Genomic DNA, 18,240 nt, shown 5'->3' with positions numbered 1-18,240 from the left:
GCTAAACAAGAACTGCTTTGAAGGCAAGAATTGGTGAGAAGTGGGTCATGGTGCTCAGCAGGATTCTGTTCTGGGACCACTGCTTGTCAACCAGAGTTTACAAAAGTTGCAGTGTGTTGTTGCAAAAACTGAGGAGGTTCACAGGTGAAGCTCTCAGTGCACTTGTGTGCTCCACACCTCATGAAGAATGTTAAGACAGTAGAGGGGATACACTGCAGAAGAGACGTGACTGGAGGTATTTAGTGTGAGGATTTGATTACAGGAATAAGGAAATTAGACTGCAGTTATAAACTGCCTTGACAAGGCCACAACAGGAGTACTGTGAACACAGTACTGCAGATGCTGGAAATTCAAGCAACACACACAAAATGCTGGTGGAACACAGCAGGCCAGGCTGCATCTATAGGAAGAGGTACTGTCGACATTTCGGGCCGAGACCCTTCATCAGGACTAACTGAAAGAAAAGATAGTAAGAGATTTGAAAGTGGGAGGGGGAGGGGCAGATCTGAAATGATAGGAGAAGACAGGAGGGGGAGGGGTGGAGCTAAGAGCTGGTCAGTTGATTGGCGAGAAGATACAAGGCTGGAGAAGGGAGAGGATCATGGGACGGGAGGCCTAGGGAGAAAGAAAAGAGGAGGGGAGCATCAGAGGAAGATATAGTGAGAGGGACAGAGGGAGAAAAAAGAGAGAAAGGGGAAAAATTAATAATAATAAATAAATAAGGGATGGGGTAAGAAGGAGAGGAGGGGCATTAATGGAAGTTAGAGAAGTCAATGTTTGTGCCATCAGGTTGGGGACTACCCAGACGGAATATAAGGTGGTGTTTCTCCAACCTGAGTATGGCTTCATCTTGACAGTAGAGGAGGCCATGGATGGACATATCAGAATGGGAATGGGATGTGGAATTGAAATATGTGGCCACTGGGAGATCCTGCTTTCTCTGGCGGACAGAGCGAAGGTGTTCAGCAAAGCGATCTCCCGGTCTGCGTCGGGTCTCACCAATATATAGAAGGCCGCACCGGGAGCACCGGACACAGTATATCACACCAGCCGACTCACAGGTGAAGTGTTGCCTCACCTGGAAGGACTGTCTGGGGTCCTGAATGGTGGTGAGGGAGGAAGTGTAAGGGCATGTGTAGCTCTTGTTCTGCTTACAAGGATAAGTGCCGGGAAGGAGATCGGTGGGAAGGGATGGGGGGGCACGAATGGCCAAGGGAGTTGTGTAGGGAGCAATCCCTGCGGAAAGCAGAAAGGGGGGAGGAAGGGAAAGATGTGCTTGGTTGTGGGATCCCGTTGGAGGTGGCGGAAGTTACGGAGAATTATGTGTTGGACCCAGAGGCTGGTGGGGTGGTAGGTGAGGACAAGGGGAACCCTATCCCTAGTGGGGTGGCGGGAGGATGGGGTGAGAGCAGATGTGTATGAAATGGGAGAGATGCGTTTGAGAGCAGAGTTGATGGTGGAGGAAGGGAAGCCCCTTTCTTTAAAAAAGGAGGACATCTCCCTCGTCCTGGAATGAAAAGCTTCTCTCAGGATGAGGCTTTTCATTCCAGGATGAAGGAGACGTCTTCCTTTTTTTAAAGAAAGGGGCTTCCCTTCCTCCACATTCAACTCTGCTCTCAAACACATCTCTCCCATTTCACGCACATCTGCTAAGGAATCAAGAAGCAAGAGTGAGATTAACAGGGTAGTGTGTTTCAGACTGAGGTGAGGAGAAAATTTTTTAATTCAGCAGAAGAATCAGTGGAATTCTTCAACCCAGAAGCCTATGGAGGCTCAGTCATTGAGTTCATTAAGAACCAAGGTCATCATATTATTCTATATCAAGCAAATTGAGGGACATGCATTTAGTGCTACAAACTAGTGCCGAGAAGATCAGCTGTGCTATCGATAAATGGCAGAGCAGATTTGAAAGACGAATGAGAGCAGGTCAGTGAGCACTATGGAGGAGTTGGGCCGAAGGGCCTGTTTCCATGTTATATTACTCTATGGATGGCCTCCTCCTGCTCTGATTCTGTTCTTGTGAAGGAATGGATGGAACAGGTAGTTGATGAGCTGAAATAGATAGATAATGAAATGCAGGAGACTTCGGAAACAGGAAAAGAACATTGAGAGGCTGTGGCATTCACTGCCAGGACTACTAGCATGAACAGAGATGGAAAGTGGAAGAATATGATGAGGGAACCTATGGTGATGCTCATCTGAAGCACAGACACAAATTACTAAGCTTGATTCAACTTGGTTTAAATTTTATAATTCCCTCATCTTCATCAGAATCAGGGATCAGGTTTATTATTATCAGTGACCTAATTTGTCAAATTGATTATTATGATTATGAAGACACGCAGTCCTCTTTTATTGTCATTTAGTAATGCATGCATTAAGAAATGATACAATATTTCCTCCAGTGTGATATCACAAAACACAGGACAGACCGAGACTGAAAAAACTAACAAAATCACATAATTATAACATATAGTTATAACAGTGCAACAATACCATAACTTGATGAAGAACAGTCCATGAGCACGGTAAAAAGTTCAAAGTCTCTCGAATGTCCCACATCTCACGCAGACATGAGAAGGAAGAAAACACTCCCTGACATGCCCAACCACAGTCTGACTCTGAGTCGTCTGAAAACTTCGAGCCTCTGATCAGCCTCTGACACCGAGTACCAAGCGCCATCTCTATCTGAACGATTCGACCTCAATCTCGGTCGCCAGCAGCAGGCAAAGCTGGGGATTTTGAGGCCTTCCCTCCAGAAGATTCTCGATCGCACAGTGAACAACAACAGCGCACTGGCGTTTCAGAAGTTTCTCCAGATGTTCCTCTGTGCTTTCACGTCTTTCTCCATCAAATCAGAAATTTGTTGTTTTGCAGCAGCAGTACTGTGCAATACGTAAAGATTTACTGTAAGTTAGAATAATAAATATGAAAAATAAATAATGCAAAAAGAGACCAAAAGATGAGATAGTGTTCATGGTTCATTCAGAAATCTGATGACAGAGTGGAAGAAGCTGTTCCTAAAACTTTAAATGTGTGCCTTCAGACTCCTGTACCTCCTCTCTGATGGTAGCAATGAGAAGAGGGCATGTCCTGGATGGTGAGGGACCTTAATGATGGTTGCTGTCTCCTTGGGGCATTGCTTATTGAAGGTGTCCTTGGTGGTGGGGAGGCTAATGCCCATGATGGAGCTGGCTGAGTTTATAACCCTCTGCTGCTTTTTCCAATCCTGTGTGCCTCCATACCATTGGTGATGCAACCAGTCAGAATGCTCTCCATGGTACACCTGTAGAAATTTGCTAGAGTCTTTGATGACACACCAAATCTCCTCAAACTTCTAATGAAATATAGCCAGTCGTGTGCCACCTTTGTAATTACGTCAATATGTTGGCCCCAGGATAGATCTTCAGAGATGTTGACACCCAAAGACTTGAATCTGCTCACCCTTTCCACTGCAGAACCGTTGTGTTTTCCCTCTACTTCCCTTCCTTCATTTTAACCTGTTAAATTTGTAAGCATTAGAAAGTGTCCATTTTCCTTTCCAGGCATACATACAGATCACATACGTTGAGCCATTCTTTGACACCTATGAAATGAAAGACCGCATCACATACTTTGACAAGAATTATAACCTGCGCTGCTTCATGTACTGCACACCCTTTACATTGGATGGCCGTGCCCACGGAGACCTGCATGAACAATACAAACGAAAGACGATTCTCACAACTTCACATGCCTTCCCCTACATCAAAACCAGGATCAATGTCATTAACAAGGAAGAGGTAAGAGTCTTGTTTCAAGAAGGATTTCAGTTACAACTCTGAATAGTTTGCAGTATTATCTCATCTTTGGCTTGGTAATCTTGTAAGGATCTTGAAGCATGTTATTCAATAATTGTAAGACCAGGTTCTCAGTTATATCCAGTGATGTCATGTTATAATTCTAAAATGAGCAAGGTAAAACAAAATCTCCATAAGCTAACAATGCCTTTTCATTGAACATTAACCTACATATTGATGGCAGTTTTCTTAACTGTGTTTGGAAATTGCCTCTTTTTTTTTACATATTTGCTTACTGCCTATCCTTAATAGCCCTTGGGAAGATGGTGTTGGATCATCTGAGTTGGATGATCAGCCATGATCATACTGAATGGTGGTGCAGGCTCGAAGGGCCGAATGGCCTACTCCTGCACCTATTTTCTATGTTTCTACCCTTTCGAACTGTTACAATCATTCTTAAAAGTGCATCAATAAAGGATCGTAAGTTCCAGAAATTAATGAATAGCTTTATTTGCTACTTGTACATCGACACATAGTGAAATGTGTCATTTGTATCAATGAACAACACAGTCCAAGGATGTTCTGGGGGCAGCCCACAAGTGCTGCCATGCTTCCGGCTCCAACAGAGCTTGTGCACAACTTACCCAAACCAAGCCTTAGGTACGTGGGAGGAAACAGGAACACATGGAGGAAACCCACATAGTCACAGGGAGAATGTACAAGCTCCTTATATACAGATGCAAGAATTGAACCCAGATCGATGGCGCTAGCCGCTACATTACCGTACTTCTCCAATTGGTCTCAGCAATACTGACAGACCTGCTATATGTGAGACTTGAAGAGAGATTGCAGGAGATGGCATTCGCGTGCATCTGCATGTCGTCCTTTTTCATGGTTGAGGTCGTGGGTTTGGGATGTTCTATAGAATTATCAAGATTGGGAACTACTGTGAATTTTGTAAATGGCACACATTGCAGCCAGTGTTGGAAGGACTGAAAATGATGAGATACCAAACAAATCAACTTACTTAACCCTGCCCGATTCAAAGCACATTTATTATCAAAGAATGTATAAACTATACACTGTGAAACTTGTGTGCTTACAGGCAGCCACAAAACAAGAAACTCGAATAACCCAATAAAAAAGGCCAAAAACCACTGCTCAGAAAAAGGGAGAGAGGAAAAAAAAACACATACACATCATGTAAACAATAGAAGCAAACCAACAGCATCACGAACCAGACAGAGTCCCAGATCAGCTCCTGAAGCATCCAGAGTAGGCCCAAAGCCTCTCCCCAGTTTATCACTCCAGCGGGGCAGAAACACTCAGCCTCGGCACCTCAAAGAAAGGAATAAACATTCGTGGGAGAGTTAGCAAAATCAGCCCGGCCCTAACCTCTGTACCTGACACTCTGCTTCCAGTCGATTTGGACCAATGTTTCAATTTCCCAAGCACTGAGTAGTGTCACATTTTAGGACCTGGATCCCGGAGCCCCGATACGCTTGCGCTGCTCAGCCCAAAGCCATTCTCGATCTCGTCCAATTGACATGGCACATAGTGCGATCCAACCTCTCACCTGGTGGGTAAGCATCAAAACTCTTCTCCATCGACTTCTCTCCAAGTCGTTCATTTCATCTCTGACAGCAATATGAACTCCATCTGCCATCCTGGCTCAAACACGTTTCTTGAGAATAACAGGAGCTGCACTCATTCAGACAAGTAGAGAGTGTTCCACTGCATTCCTGACCTACAAGGTGGTACTGAAGCTTGGGTTTTCTCTGGGTGCTCCGGTTTCCTGCCACATTCCAAAGACAGACAGGTTAGTGTTGATGAGCTATGCTGATGCCGATAGGAAGGCGACCCTTGCCGGCTACCCCAACACAACCTTGGACTGTGTCAGTCATTGACACAAATGATGCATCTCACGGTATTTTTTGATGTACATGTAACAAATAAAGCTAATCTCTACCTTGTAGATAATGAAAAGGCTCTGGGACATCATATGAAATACCTCAGGATATCCAGCCTCTGTCGTGCTCTTGTAGGTGTGGTACTTACATGTCTAAGTCTCTGGTCAGTGGTGCAACTCAAGAACTATGATGGGGTCTCAGTGATAGTAGTATCACTGAGCATCACGATAGAGACCAAGGAATTGAAGTTGCAGGAATCCGGAGCAACACACAAAACGCTGAAGGAAGTCAGCATCTGTGGAGGGAAATGGACAGTCAGCGTTTCAGGTTGAGGCCCTTCATCTGGACTGAAAGATAGAGAGAAGATGAGTAGTATATAAGAGATGGATGGAAAGGTGGCAAGAGATGGCAGGCAATAGGTGGATCCTGGGGAGGACAGGGATGCTTCCAGGATGCTCCTATGACAGGATGGTGGCAATAGGCAGGCTGAAAAGGGGAGAGTGGGAATAGCACCAGAAGCTGGGATATGATAAATGGAAGTGACAAAGGGATGAAAAGGTAACCAGTATCATTTCTGGAGGTGCACCCTAGTGTCCTTAGTCATCCCATCATTCCCAGCAGTAATCTTGTGATTATGGAAGGAATTGATTCAACAAGTGTGTCTGTCATGATGAAGGGACACAAGAGGGCTAAGAACAAAGGAGAGAAGCCGCAGAGTCGTATAGCATGAAAATAGGCCCTTCAGCCCAACTGGTCCATACTCACTAAAGTCCCATTTGTCTGTGTTTGGTGCATGTACCTCTAAACCTTTTTATCCATGTGCTTATCCAGGTACCTTTTAACGTACTTGCCTGGCAGCTCATTCCAGTTACTGACCACCTTCTGAGTGAAAAGGTTGCCCCCCCCCCCCAGGTTCCTATTAATCTTTCCACTTTCACTTTAAACCTAAGACCTATAGTTCCTTGATTCCCCAGTCCTGAAAAAAAGACTATGTGCATTCACCTTACCTATTCCTCTTGTGGTTTTGTACACCTCTGCAAGATCACCCTCATTCTGCTGGGCTCTAATGTTGTGGAGACTAAGTTATGGAGAATTATGCTCTCCATTACTTCGTCCCTTGTATAGCAAGAATAGCTGACAGTACTTAAGTTAACGGGACTACAAGAAACAATTTATAGTTCACAATCCCAAAAATTGACCAGAAATGTATTATCCTTTGTATCCCTAGAAAACCAAAACTCCAAACATATAAGCTGTGAGGACTTAGAGAGAGAGAATGGGAGGTGTGTGGGAACTTTGATTGCACAGAGAGCTGTCATTTAAACCACACTTATAAAACAGGCTCCTACTTGTAACAATTTAGAGAAAGTGCCCTCAAAGGGCATTTCCATTTTGAAAATAAACTGGTTCAGCATATCCGTCTGTAATCTTGAAGGACAAGTACAAAGAAGGGAAGTCAGAGTCATACAGAATGAAAACTGATCCATGCCCACCAGGGAGCTGTGTGTATGAAGCACCTTCAATAATTCCAAAAGACTGAAGTAGGGTAAATACTGAAAGGGTTTTATTCGCAGTAAAATACAACTTCCATGCTGAGTGTCTGCCCCTGGACTGAGGGAGGGGCAAGGTGAAATCACCTTTATTCAGGGGCCTGTGGGAGGAGCCACAGGGGCAGTCAGCAGAGGGGCGTGTCCAGACAGTTAACCCAGTTACAACATATATATGGTTTACCAGATATGAGCAGAGAACTTGTATTGGGATGTTTTCAAGGTTTCCATTTCCTCACTAGTTTGTACCTCATAGTGACTACAAGTTTGTACATCATTTTATTTTTCCACTTGAACCTTTATTGAAGTAAAACACATAGCACCATCATAATACTGCAAAACTTCCCTTATATCAAAGAGGAAGTTGCAATTCAAGATAGTTTTTGCTTTAAGGCAAGAATTCTCAGCCACAAAGGCTTTACAGTTACGAATCATGACCAGGTGAGTCACCAGCAGATGTTGGCAGGGTGCTGCTGATGGGGAAGACTAACCTGTGTGGACAGATCATCAGCAGACTGACCATCAGGACAGCCATGAGAGTTTGCAAGTGTACGGGGTGTACGTACTGTGTGTGCTGGCTGATGGTCAGTGGCAGTTTTTCAGCAGCCGACCCAACTGGAAGCGTCCAGGCGGGCGCTGGGAGGGATGTCCCCTAGATATATACCAGCCAATATAACTGAGCGTTACACAAGTTTTATCCCATGCTAGAAGAGTGATAGATGGAAAAGGCAGGGTATCCAAATATCATTCTTAACATTAAGATTACTGTAATCCATTAGTCCTGTCCATGGACACTGTCTACACTTCTCATTGCCTCAGTAAAGCAGCTAACACGCCAACGGACCTCATGCCCAATACTCTGTCTTCTCCCCCTGCCATCGGGCAGAAGATGCCTGAAAGCACCAGGCACAAAAACAGCTCCTATCTCATTGTTATAAAACTTGAAAGGTCCCCTAGCATAACTGACATCAAACTGTACCTCATTATGACCTTGCATATATCGCTTTCTCTGTAAAACTATATTCTGTATTCCATTACTGGTTTTCCCTTGTACTTCCTCAATATACTGATGTGATGAAATGATCTGTAAGGATGGTATACAAACCAGTTTTTCACTGTACTTCAGTATGTGATAATACACCAATTTACCAAGCTCAAGCAAAGGTATTTCACCACAGCATAAGAAATTCTGCTTCGTTGTCATTTACTAAAATTACTCAGTCAGGAATTCTACAGTGAGAGTTTTAATTTGATTGTTATAAACGTAGATCGGCAGGGGGAGACACTAGTCCTGCAGAGGCTCGTACTGTCTGCCACTAGAAATACCTGTCAAGGTCATAAATACAAGAGATTCTGAAAGTGCTGGAAATTCAGAGTAACACACACAAAATGCTGAAGGAACTCAGCAGGTCAGGCATCACCTATGGAAAGGAATAGAGTCGCCTTCCTGATGAAGGGTTTTAGCCCAAAACGACATCTCTTTATCCTCTCCATGGATGCTGCCTGACCGGCTGAGTTCCTCCAGCAGTCTGTGATACCTGTCAAGGTAAAGGGTTTCCAAAACCTGCATTTGAAGACTGTGGTTGTAATTGAGGATGCATGTGTAAGACATGATTAAAACACCTTTCCAGACGAAGGATGTGATAAATGTTGTTAAATTCCATGTTCTTTTCTCTCATTTTCAGATTATATTAATTCCAATTGAAGTTGCCATCGAGGACATGCAAAAGAAGACCCAGGAGTTGGCTTTTGCCACGCACCAGGATCCGGCTGATGCCAAGATGTTGCAAATGGTCCTTCAGGGAAGTGTGGGAACTACAGTCAACCAGGTAAATTGTCTGAGTCCATAATACCATAAAACATAAGAGCAGAATCAGGCCATTTGGCCATCAACTCTGTTCTGCCATTCGATCATAGCTGTTTTATTTTCCCTCTCAATCCCATTCTCCTGCCTTCTCCCGGTAACCTGTGGCACCCTTACTAATTAAGTACCTATCAACCTCCACTTTAAAGTGTCCTCCTTACATTTGAGTAAAGTGTTTATCTTCTTGCCTATTGAATGCAAATTCTTTCAGTTGGAATAGACTGTTCTTTTTTTCCCTTTTTTGGATAAAATTCGTGTGCTCATTAACTTCTGGCAGTTTCTGCAGTGTGGCTAACAATGAGTGCTGGAGAGCATTTTTCAGTGGTGAGCAGATCTGTGTTTTCTTGGCACTGTAAACATGTGCTGTAGGTACAACATGCGTGTAACGTGTTTTACATGGAAACTGCCAAGGAGCTGAAGGAAACTGCCCTTAGCGTAGTGGCATTTGTTACTCATGCACAGAGCAAGAATGGCAACGGAGCAGGAGGATTAAATGTGTTTATTAAATCACATTAACCTCTGTACATGCTGGGCAGCTTACAGTGCGGGAGCTACAAACTGGGCCCACTGAGATGAAAAACATGCACATTCGAAAGCTCGAGCAAGAAGAAAGGGGCCCTCTGCGTATGGGCAACCCAGTTGATTCATCGTGTAATCATTCGACCACATCCACACTTGCCACGTTGATACAGTCCCTTTCTCCTTTTCACAAGTTGCGAATGATCCTTGTAAACCAGTTTACTCAACATACACGCCTGAATTCACATATGCCAGCCTCCAAGTATGCATCATCATTCATGAATAATTGCCACGAGCAAATATTATTCCGATGCATTTTCAGTGAGAGTTTATGTCAGGTCCTACTGCAGTATAAATTAGAGATGACATCTGAGAATTGCTGAAACTCCTCAATTTAGAAGCTCCCTGCAGCCATGACCTGGCTGAGTGTGATTTGTGAATGCGGGCTGATGTGAGTGGAAGGTTATTCTTTTTTCTAACTGCTTCATACCATATGCTGGATAGCCATAAAAGTTAGTTGTAGTGATAGCAATAATATTTTTTCATCTGATTATTATCAAACATATATCGAAACAAAAATAGCTCTCAAAGATAAGTAAACAACAGGAATTCTGCAGATGCTGGAAATTCAAGCAACACACATCAAAGTTGCTGGTGAACGCAGCAGGCCAAGCAGCATCTATAGGAAGAGGCGCAGTCGACGTTTCAGGCCGAGACCCTTCATCAGGACTGCCTGTCCTGACGAAGGGTCTCGGCCTGAAACGTCGACTGCGCCTCTTCCTATAGATGCTGCTTGGCCTGCTGCGTTCACCAGCAACTTTGATGTGTGTTTCTCAAAGATAAGTACTGACTCCGGGACTTCTGGTTGATGGAAACATGACTGACACTGCACTAAGCCACTCCATGATGCTACTTTAAGCTACATAAACTGACTACAGAACAATTATTCTTTTACCTAGAAGTTTCTAACAATATGTGGAGTTCCATTATTATAATAATCTCAGCTCTGTATGTTTAATCCTCTTCTTGTTTATCTGCTCCTACCTTCAAGAATCAAAAGATTAAAGATTAGCTTTACTTGTCAAATGTGTGATCATTGGTGGTAGTATGATCACTCGAGTTGAATACAATGTTCGCCTAAGGGATTATTCCCTTAATGTAGAATGCCTGTGTGTCATTTTGTTTAACGTAGAGAGGCTGATGTATGGGCAGCCACCACACTGTCCTTGACGGGTCGGGGTCAGGTTCCAGTGACATGGCTCACAGGACGACTGAGGACCCTTCACTGCTGCAGCCTTCCTCTGCCTTCACTGATTACGTTTTCTGCCAGCTCCACCGTTGAGATCTTGGTTGAATTACCCTGATGTTACTGCCATGGGTTCAAAGTAAATTTATTATCAAAGTGCATGTATACCACCATATACAATCCTGAGATTCATGTTCCTGTGGGCATTCACAGTAAATATAAAGAAATCAGTGGAAAAATATCACACAAGATGAACAAACAATCAATGTGCAAAAGACAACAAAGTATGTAAATACAAAAAAGCTAAATAATAATCATAAATAAATATTGAATTTGTGAGCTGGAGTCTTTAAAAGGGAGCCCATAGGTTGTGGCAACAGTTCAGTTTTGGGATGAGTTAATGCCATGTATAAATTTGCTGATGATACAACCAGTGTTGGTAGAATCTCAGATGAAAATGAAAGGGTGTACATGAGTGAGGTATACCAGCTAGTGGAGTGGTGTCGCCGCAACAATTTTGCACTCAGTGTCAGCAAGACGAAAGAGCTCATTGTGGACTTCAGGAAGGGTAAGACGAGCAAACACAAAGCAATCCTCAGAAGGGTCAGAGGTGGAGAGAGTGAGCAATTTCAGGTTCCTGGGTGTCAGTGTCTCTGAGGATCTAACCTCACCCCAACATACCAATGCAGCTGTAAAGAAGACAAGATGGTGGCTATATTTTATTAGAAGTTTGAAGAGATTTTGTTTGTCACCTAAAACACTCAAACTACTATATATGTACCTTGGAGAGCATGCTGATAGGCTGCATCATTATCTGGTATGGGGGGGCAGGGTGCTACTGCACAGGACCAAAAGAAGCTGCAGGGAGTTGTAAAATTTGTCAGTTCCATCTTGGATACTAGCTTCTGTAGAATCCAAGACACCTTCAAGGTGCGATACCTCAGGAAGGAGATACAGAAATCTGAAGGCACACACTCAGTGATTCAGGAACAGCTTCTTCCTCTCTGCCATCCGATTCCTAAATGGACATTGAGCCCACTTTTAAAAAAAATATATATACTACTTATGTTTTTGCACTATTTTTAATCTAATTAATATATATACTTACTGAAATTGATTTACTTACTTATTTTGTTTTCTTTCTATATTATCATGTATTGCATTGTACTGCTGCTATGTTAACAAATTTCACAACACATGCCGGTGATAATAAATCTGATTCTGAAGTTATCCCCTCTGGTTCATAAGCCTAATGGTTGAGGTTGAGGAGTTGAAAACTGTTACTGAACCTGGTGGCAGCGAGAAGAGAACAAGGCCTGAGAGGTGGGGTCCTTGATGATGGACGCTGCTTTCCTGCCACATCCCCTCCTCCTTGTAGATATACTCAATGGTGGGAAAGGGCTTTCCCCATGATGGATTGGGTTGTATTCACTAATTTTTGTAAGCTTTTCTATTCAAGGGCATTGCTACTTCCATACCAAGCCATGGTTTAACCAGTCTATACTGTCTCCACTGTCACATGTATAGAAGTTTGTCAAAGCTTTAGATAACATGCCGAATATTTGCAAACTTCTAAGAAAGTAGAGATGCTATGTGTTTTCTTTGTAATGGTACTTGCATGCTAGACCCAGGACAGATCTTCTGAAATGATGACTGAAGAATTTAAAGTTGCTGGCCCTTTCCACCTCTGATGCCCCAAGGAGGACTGACTCATGGACCTCTGGTTTCCTCCTCCTGTAGTCAATAATCAGTTTAAACAATAAGCTGATGATCCTCTGAGAAGATTACACGTGCATCGAAACTTAAAAACATACAATAAAATGTGTCATCTGTGTCAAAGTGACCAACACAGTCTGGGGATGTGCAAGTATCTTTATGCTGGCATTGCCCACATGTCTTACCCACAACTTGCCAACCCTAACCTGAATGTCTTTGGAATGTGGGGGGAAACCAAAGCACCCGGAGGAAACCCACACAGTCAAGGGGGAAATGTAGAAACTCCTTACAGACAGAGGTGGAATTGAAACTGTGTCAATGGCACTGTAAAGTACTACACATCACGGGTCCAAGGTAATTGCTGCCTGGCTGAGCCTTGCTGCTTTCTGCTTGCAAACTGAAGCTTGTGCTTTCTGTTCACACCTCTTGCCCCTGTTATTGTTCCTGTCACCTCCCAAGGTATTGGGCAGCCTCTATCACCCACTTCCGATGTACATTGGATTAGTTCTGCGGCTGGGGCTTCTGGCCATGTGACAGGTTAAATGTTAGCTTTGTTCTATCGGGACAGCACAATACTGCAGCAGCTAGTGTAGCGCTATGCCAGTGCCAGCGACCCAGGTTCAGTTCTGCTGTCTGTGACAGGTTTGTACATTCTTCCCGTGACAATGTGGGTTTCCTCCTGGTGCTCTGGTTTCCTCCTACATTCCAAAGACCTATGGGGAAGTAGGTTAACTGGTCACATGGGAGTAACTGGGGGGAGGGGTACAGGCTTGTTGGGCCAGAAGGGGCCTGTCACCTCTAAATAAAATCTAAATAAAAATGAATAAAATAAAATGTATGACTTCCTTGCCAAACTTGAGAATTATTATAGCAGGCATATGTTATGAAATGTGTTGTTTTGTGTCAAGGCATAAGTATCATTAAGTTACAAAAAGAAATAAGTAGTGTAAAAGAGGAATAGTGAGGTAGTGTTCATTCAGAAATCTGAGGGCAAATGGGAAGAAGCTGTCCCTAAAACATTGGGTGTGGGTCTTCAGGCTCCTGAGCCTTATGTGTAACCTATGTGTTGAAGTACAACTTTTAACAGAACTGTTGGCCCTTAAAAGATTAAACATGAATAATGATGTGTGCAGAGGATATCTCCAATAGTGAGAGAGTCTGGAACTGAATGGCACAGCCTTGGAATAGGAGGAGGTCCATTTCCTTAGACAGAGGCTGGTGAATCTGTGGAATTCATTGCCATAGATGGCTGTGGAGGCCGAGCCATTGAGTATATTTAATGCAACATACATCAAAGTTTCTGGTGAACGCAGCAGGCCAAGCAGCATCTGGAGGAAGAGGTGCAGTCGACGTTTCAGGCCGAGACCCTTCATCAGGACTAACTGAAGGAAGAGTAAGTAAGGGATTTGAAAGTTGGAGGGGGAGGGGGAGATCCAAAATGATAGGAGAAGACAGGAGGGGGAGGGATAGAGCCGAGAGCTGGACAGGTGATAGGCAAAAGGGGATACGAAAGGATCATTGGACAGGAGGACTGGGAAGAAAGACAAGGGGTGGGGAGGGTGACCCAGAGGATGGGCAAGAGGTATATTCAGAGGGACAGAGGAAGAAAAAGGGGAGTGAGAGAAAGAATGTGTGCATAAAAATAAGTAACAGATGGGGTATGAGGGGGAGGTGGGGCCTTAGCGGAAGTTAGAGAAGTCAATGTTCATGCCATCAGATTGGAGGCTACCCAGACGGAATATAAGGTGTTGTTCCTCCAACCTGAGTGTGGCTTCATCTTTACAGTAGAGGAGGCCGTGGATAGACATGTCAGAATGGGAATGGGATGTGGAATTAAAATGTGTGGCCACTGGGAGATCCTGCTTTCTCTGGCGGACAGAGCGTAGATGTTCAGCAAAGCGGTCTCCCAGTCTGCGTCGGGTCTCGCCAATATATAAAAGGCCACATCGGGAGCACCGGACGCAGGATATCACCCCAGTCGACTCACAGGTGAAGTGATGCCTCACCTGGAAGGACTGTTTGGGGCCCTGAATAGTGGTAAGGGAGGAAGTGTAAGGGCATGTGTAGCACTTGTTCCGCTTACACGGATAAGTGCCAGGAGGGAGATCAGTGGGAAGGGTTGGGGGGGACGAATGGACAAGGGAGTTGTGTAGGGAGCGATCCCTGCGGAATGCAGAGAGAGGGGGGGAGGGAAAGATGTGCTCAGTGGTGGGATCCCGTTAGAGGTGGCGGAAGTTACGGAGAATAATATGTTGGACCCGGAGACTGGTGGGGTGGTAGGTGAGGACCAGGGGAACCCTATTCCTAATGGGGTGGTGGGAGGATGGAGTGAGAGCAGATGTACGTGAAATGGGGGAGATGCGTTTAAGAGCAGAGTTGATAGTGGAGGAAGGGAAGCCCCTTTCTTTAAAAAAGGAAGACATCTCCCTCGTCCTAGAATGAAAAGCCTCATCCAGAGAGCAGATGCGGCGGAGACGGAGGAATTACGAGAAGGGGATGGCATTTTTGCAAGAGACAGGGTGAGAAGAGGAATAGTCCAGATAGCTGTGAGAGTCGGTAGGCTTCCAGATAGCTGTGAGAGTCAGTAGGCTAATTCTAGGACGAGGGAGATGTCTTCCTTTTTTAAAGAAAGGGGCTTCCCTTCCTCCACTATCAACTCTGCTCTTAAACACATCTCCCCCATTTCACGTACATCTGCTCTCACTCCATCCTCCCACCACCCCACTAGGAATAGGGTTCCCCTGGTCCTCACCTACCACCCCACCAGCCTCCGGGTCCAACATATTATTCTCCGTAACTTCCGCCACCTCCAACGGGATCCCACCACTAAGCACATCTTTCCCTCCCCCCCCCCCTGCATTCCGCAGGGATCGCTCCCTACACAACTCCCTTGTCCATTCATCCCCCCCAACCCTTCCCACTGATCTCCCTCCTGGCACTTATCCGTGTAAGCGGAACAAGTGCTACACATGCCCTTATACTTCCTCCCTTACCACCATTCAGGGCCCCAAACAGTCCTTCCAGGTGAGGCATCACTTCACCTGTGAGTCGACTGGGGTGATATACTGCGTCCGGTGCTCCCGATGTGGCCTTTTATATATTGGCGAGACCCGACGCAGACTGGGAGACCGCTTTGCTGAACCTCTACGTTCTGTCCGCCAGAGAAAACAGGATCTCCCAGTGGCCACACATTTTAATTCCACATCCCATTCCCATTCTGACATGTCTATCCACGGCCTCCTCTACTGTAAAGATGAAGCCACACTCAGGTTGGAGGAACAACACCTTATATTCCGCCTGGGTAGCCTCCAACCTGATGGCATGAACATCGACTTCTCTAACTTCTGCTAAGGCCCCACCTCCCCCTCGTACCCCATCTGTTACTCATTTTTATGCACACATTCTTTCTCTCACTCTCCTTTTTCTCCCTCTGTCCCTCTGAATATACCTCTTGCCCATCCTCTGGGTCACCCTCCCCACCCCTTGTCTTTCTTCCCAGACCTCCTGTCCAATGATCCTCTCGTATCCCCTTTTGCCTGTCACCTGTCCAGCTCTCGGCTCTATCCCTCCCCCTCCTGTCTTCTCCTATCATTTTGGATCTCCCCCTCCCCTCCAACTTTCAAATCCCTTACTCACTCTTCCTTCAGTTAGTCCTGACGAAGGGTCTCGGCCTGAAACGTCGACTGCACCTCTTCCTACAGATGCTGCTTGGCCTGCTGCGTTCACCAGCAACTTTGATGTATGTTGCTTGAATTTCCAGCATCTGCTGAATTCCTGTTGTTCGAGTATATTTAAAGTGTAGGTTAATAGGTCGAATTAGTAAGGACATCAAAGGTTATGGAGAGAAGGCAGGAGGTTGGTGTTGAGGGTGGAAAATAAATCAGCCATAATTGAATGGCAGAGCAGACTCAATGGGCCAAATGGCCTAAATCTGCTCCTGTGCCTTATGGTTATGGTCCAATTCACATTGTGGAAGGAGGTACTGAGCATTCCAGAAACATTCCCGGTCTGCTTCCTGTCCTCTGCTCAAACTGGTCAATGGCAGCCATTTTATAATTGACCTTGAAGATGGGGCAGGTACATGGGAGGGAGGGTACAGAGGGTTTCTGCTGCTATCCAGTGTAGATCATGGACGGACACAGGTTTGCACGTAGCAATGATTCCCTTCCACTCAGAACCTTTCACTTGTACACTTGATGGCCACTTTATTAGGTACTTGCGCTTTAGTGCAAATACCTAATCATGTGATAACAGCTTAATGCATAAAAGCATGCAGGCGGTGTCAGGAGGTTCAGTTATTGTCCAGACCAAACATCAGGGTGGGGAAGAAATATGATCTAAGTGACATTGACTGTTAAATGATTGTTGGTGCCAGTCAGGGTGGTTTGACTTGTCTCAGAAACTGCTGATCTCCTAGGATTTTCACACATGACTGTCTCTAGAGTTTACAGAGAATACTGCAGGTAACTAAAAACATCCAGTGAGCAGAAGTTCTGTGGGCAAAAACGCCTTGTTGATGAGAGCGGTCAGAGGAGAATGGCCAGACTGGTTCAGACAGACAGGAAGGTAACAGTAACTCAGATAACCACGCGTTACAACAGTGGTGTACAGAAGAGCATCACTGAATGTACAACATGTCAAACGCTGAAGCAGATGAGCTACAGCAGCAGAAGACTACAAGCATACAGAGTGCACACAATGGCCACTTTACTAGGTACCTTCTGTACCTGATAGAAGTGGCCACTGATTGTATATGAAGAAGTTCACTGTTCTACGCTGTGGGAGCTGCTGGTATCCATATGACCATTTTCAGAAAGAATTAGTGCTTTGACAGTTGAGTAGAAATTAAATTATAGATCTTTTACACTATCATGTGTATCCTTAAGAGTTTACTTCCAACCTCTTATAATCCTTCACCTTTGAGTTACAGCATTGTCAAACCAGTTCATGGTTAAAAATAATGAACAATCCCTGGGATTGTAGAGTTGTAACAGATGTGTGATTGAAATAATACTGGTTTTGCTTTATAACTCTCACAGGGACCTTTGGAAGTGGCCCAAGTTTTCCTGGCAGACATTCCAGATGACCCCAAACTCTTCCGACATCACAACAAGCTGAGACTCTGCTTCAAAGACTTCATGAAACGGTACGTCAGAGTCTTTGTGTCTGTGCTGACTAGCTCTGCACTGTCCTTCACCTCGTAACTGTGAAAGCACCAGATGTAGCCCCTTTAAACTTAAACTCCTTGCGTTGTCAGCTGTCCTGTAGCAGATACGAGCTTCTCATTCCTCACAGTTATGACTCAGCGTCTGATTGGTCAGTATATTTCTTTAGGAAAATGGTGGCTGCCAGTTTGGTATTGGCCAGTCTGAGGAACAATAGACCTCTACTTGACAAAACTAAAATGTAGACCACCATATCAGGAACACACCTGACAAGACCCACAGTAGCATTACGGTTAGTTCCGCCCTATTACAGCTCGGGGTATCAGAGATTGGAGTTCGTTTCTGGCATTGTCTGTGAGGAGTTTGTACGTTCTCCTCATGACCGCCTGGGTTTCCTTCGGATGCTCCGGTTTCCTTGCACAGTCCAAAGACATATCGGTTCGTATGTTAATTTGTTCATTGTAAATTGCCCTGTGATTAGGTTAATGTTAAAA

The 18,240-nt window shown here is 44.7% G+C and overlaps 1 protein-coding gene across 6 annotated transcripts in view; it reads left to right on the top strand.

Annotated features, from left to right (window-relative positions):
* The window catches only part of LOC134339362 (dedicator of cytokinesis protein 7-like), a 223,323-nt gene that overhangs the window by 197,383 nt on the left and 7,700 nt on the right, over window positions 1–18,240 (top strand). For all 6 annotated transcript variants that reach the window (XM_063035799.1, XM_063035798.1, XM_063035797.1 and 3 more), the window contains 3 exons: window positions 3,546–3,782; window positions 8,922–9,065; window positions 17,621–17,727. In XM_063035799.1, the coding sequence (XP_062891869.1) occupies window positions 3,546–3,782; window positions 8,922–9,065; window positions 17,621–17,727 (488 nt within the window). The remainder of the gene's footprint in view (window positions 1–3,545; window positions 3,783–8,921; window positions 9,066–17,620; window positions 17,728–18,240) is intronic.

The sequence above is a fragment of the Mobula hypostoma genome, chromosome 29, assembly GCF_963921235.1.
Source record: "Mobula hypostoma chromosome 29, sMobHyp1.1, whole genome shotgun sequence".
NCBI lineage: Eukaryota > Metazoa > Chordata > Chondrichthyes > Myliobatiformes > Myliobatidae > Mobula > Mobula hypostoma.
Note: the sequence above shows the minus strand (reverse complement) of the source record. Positions and strands in the feature narration are given on the sequence as shown.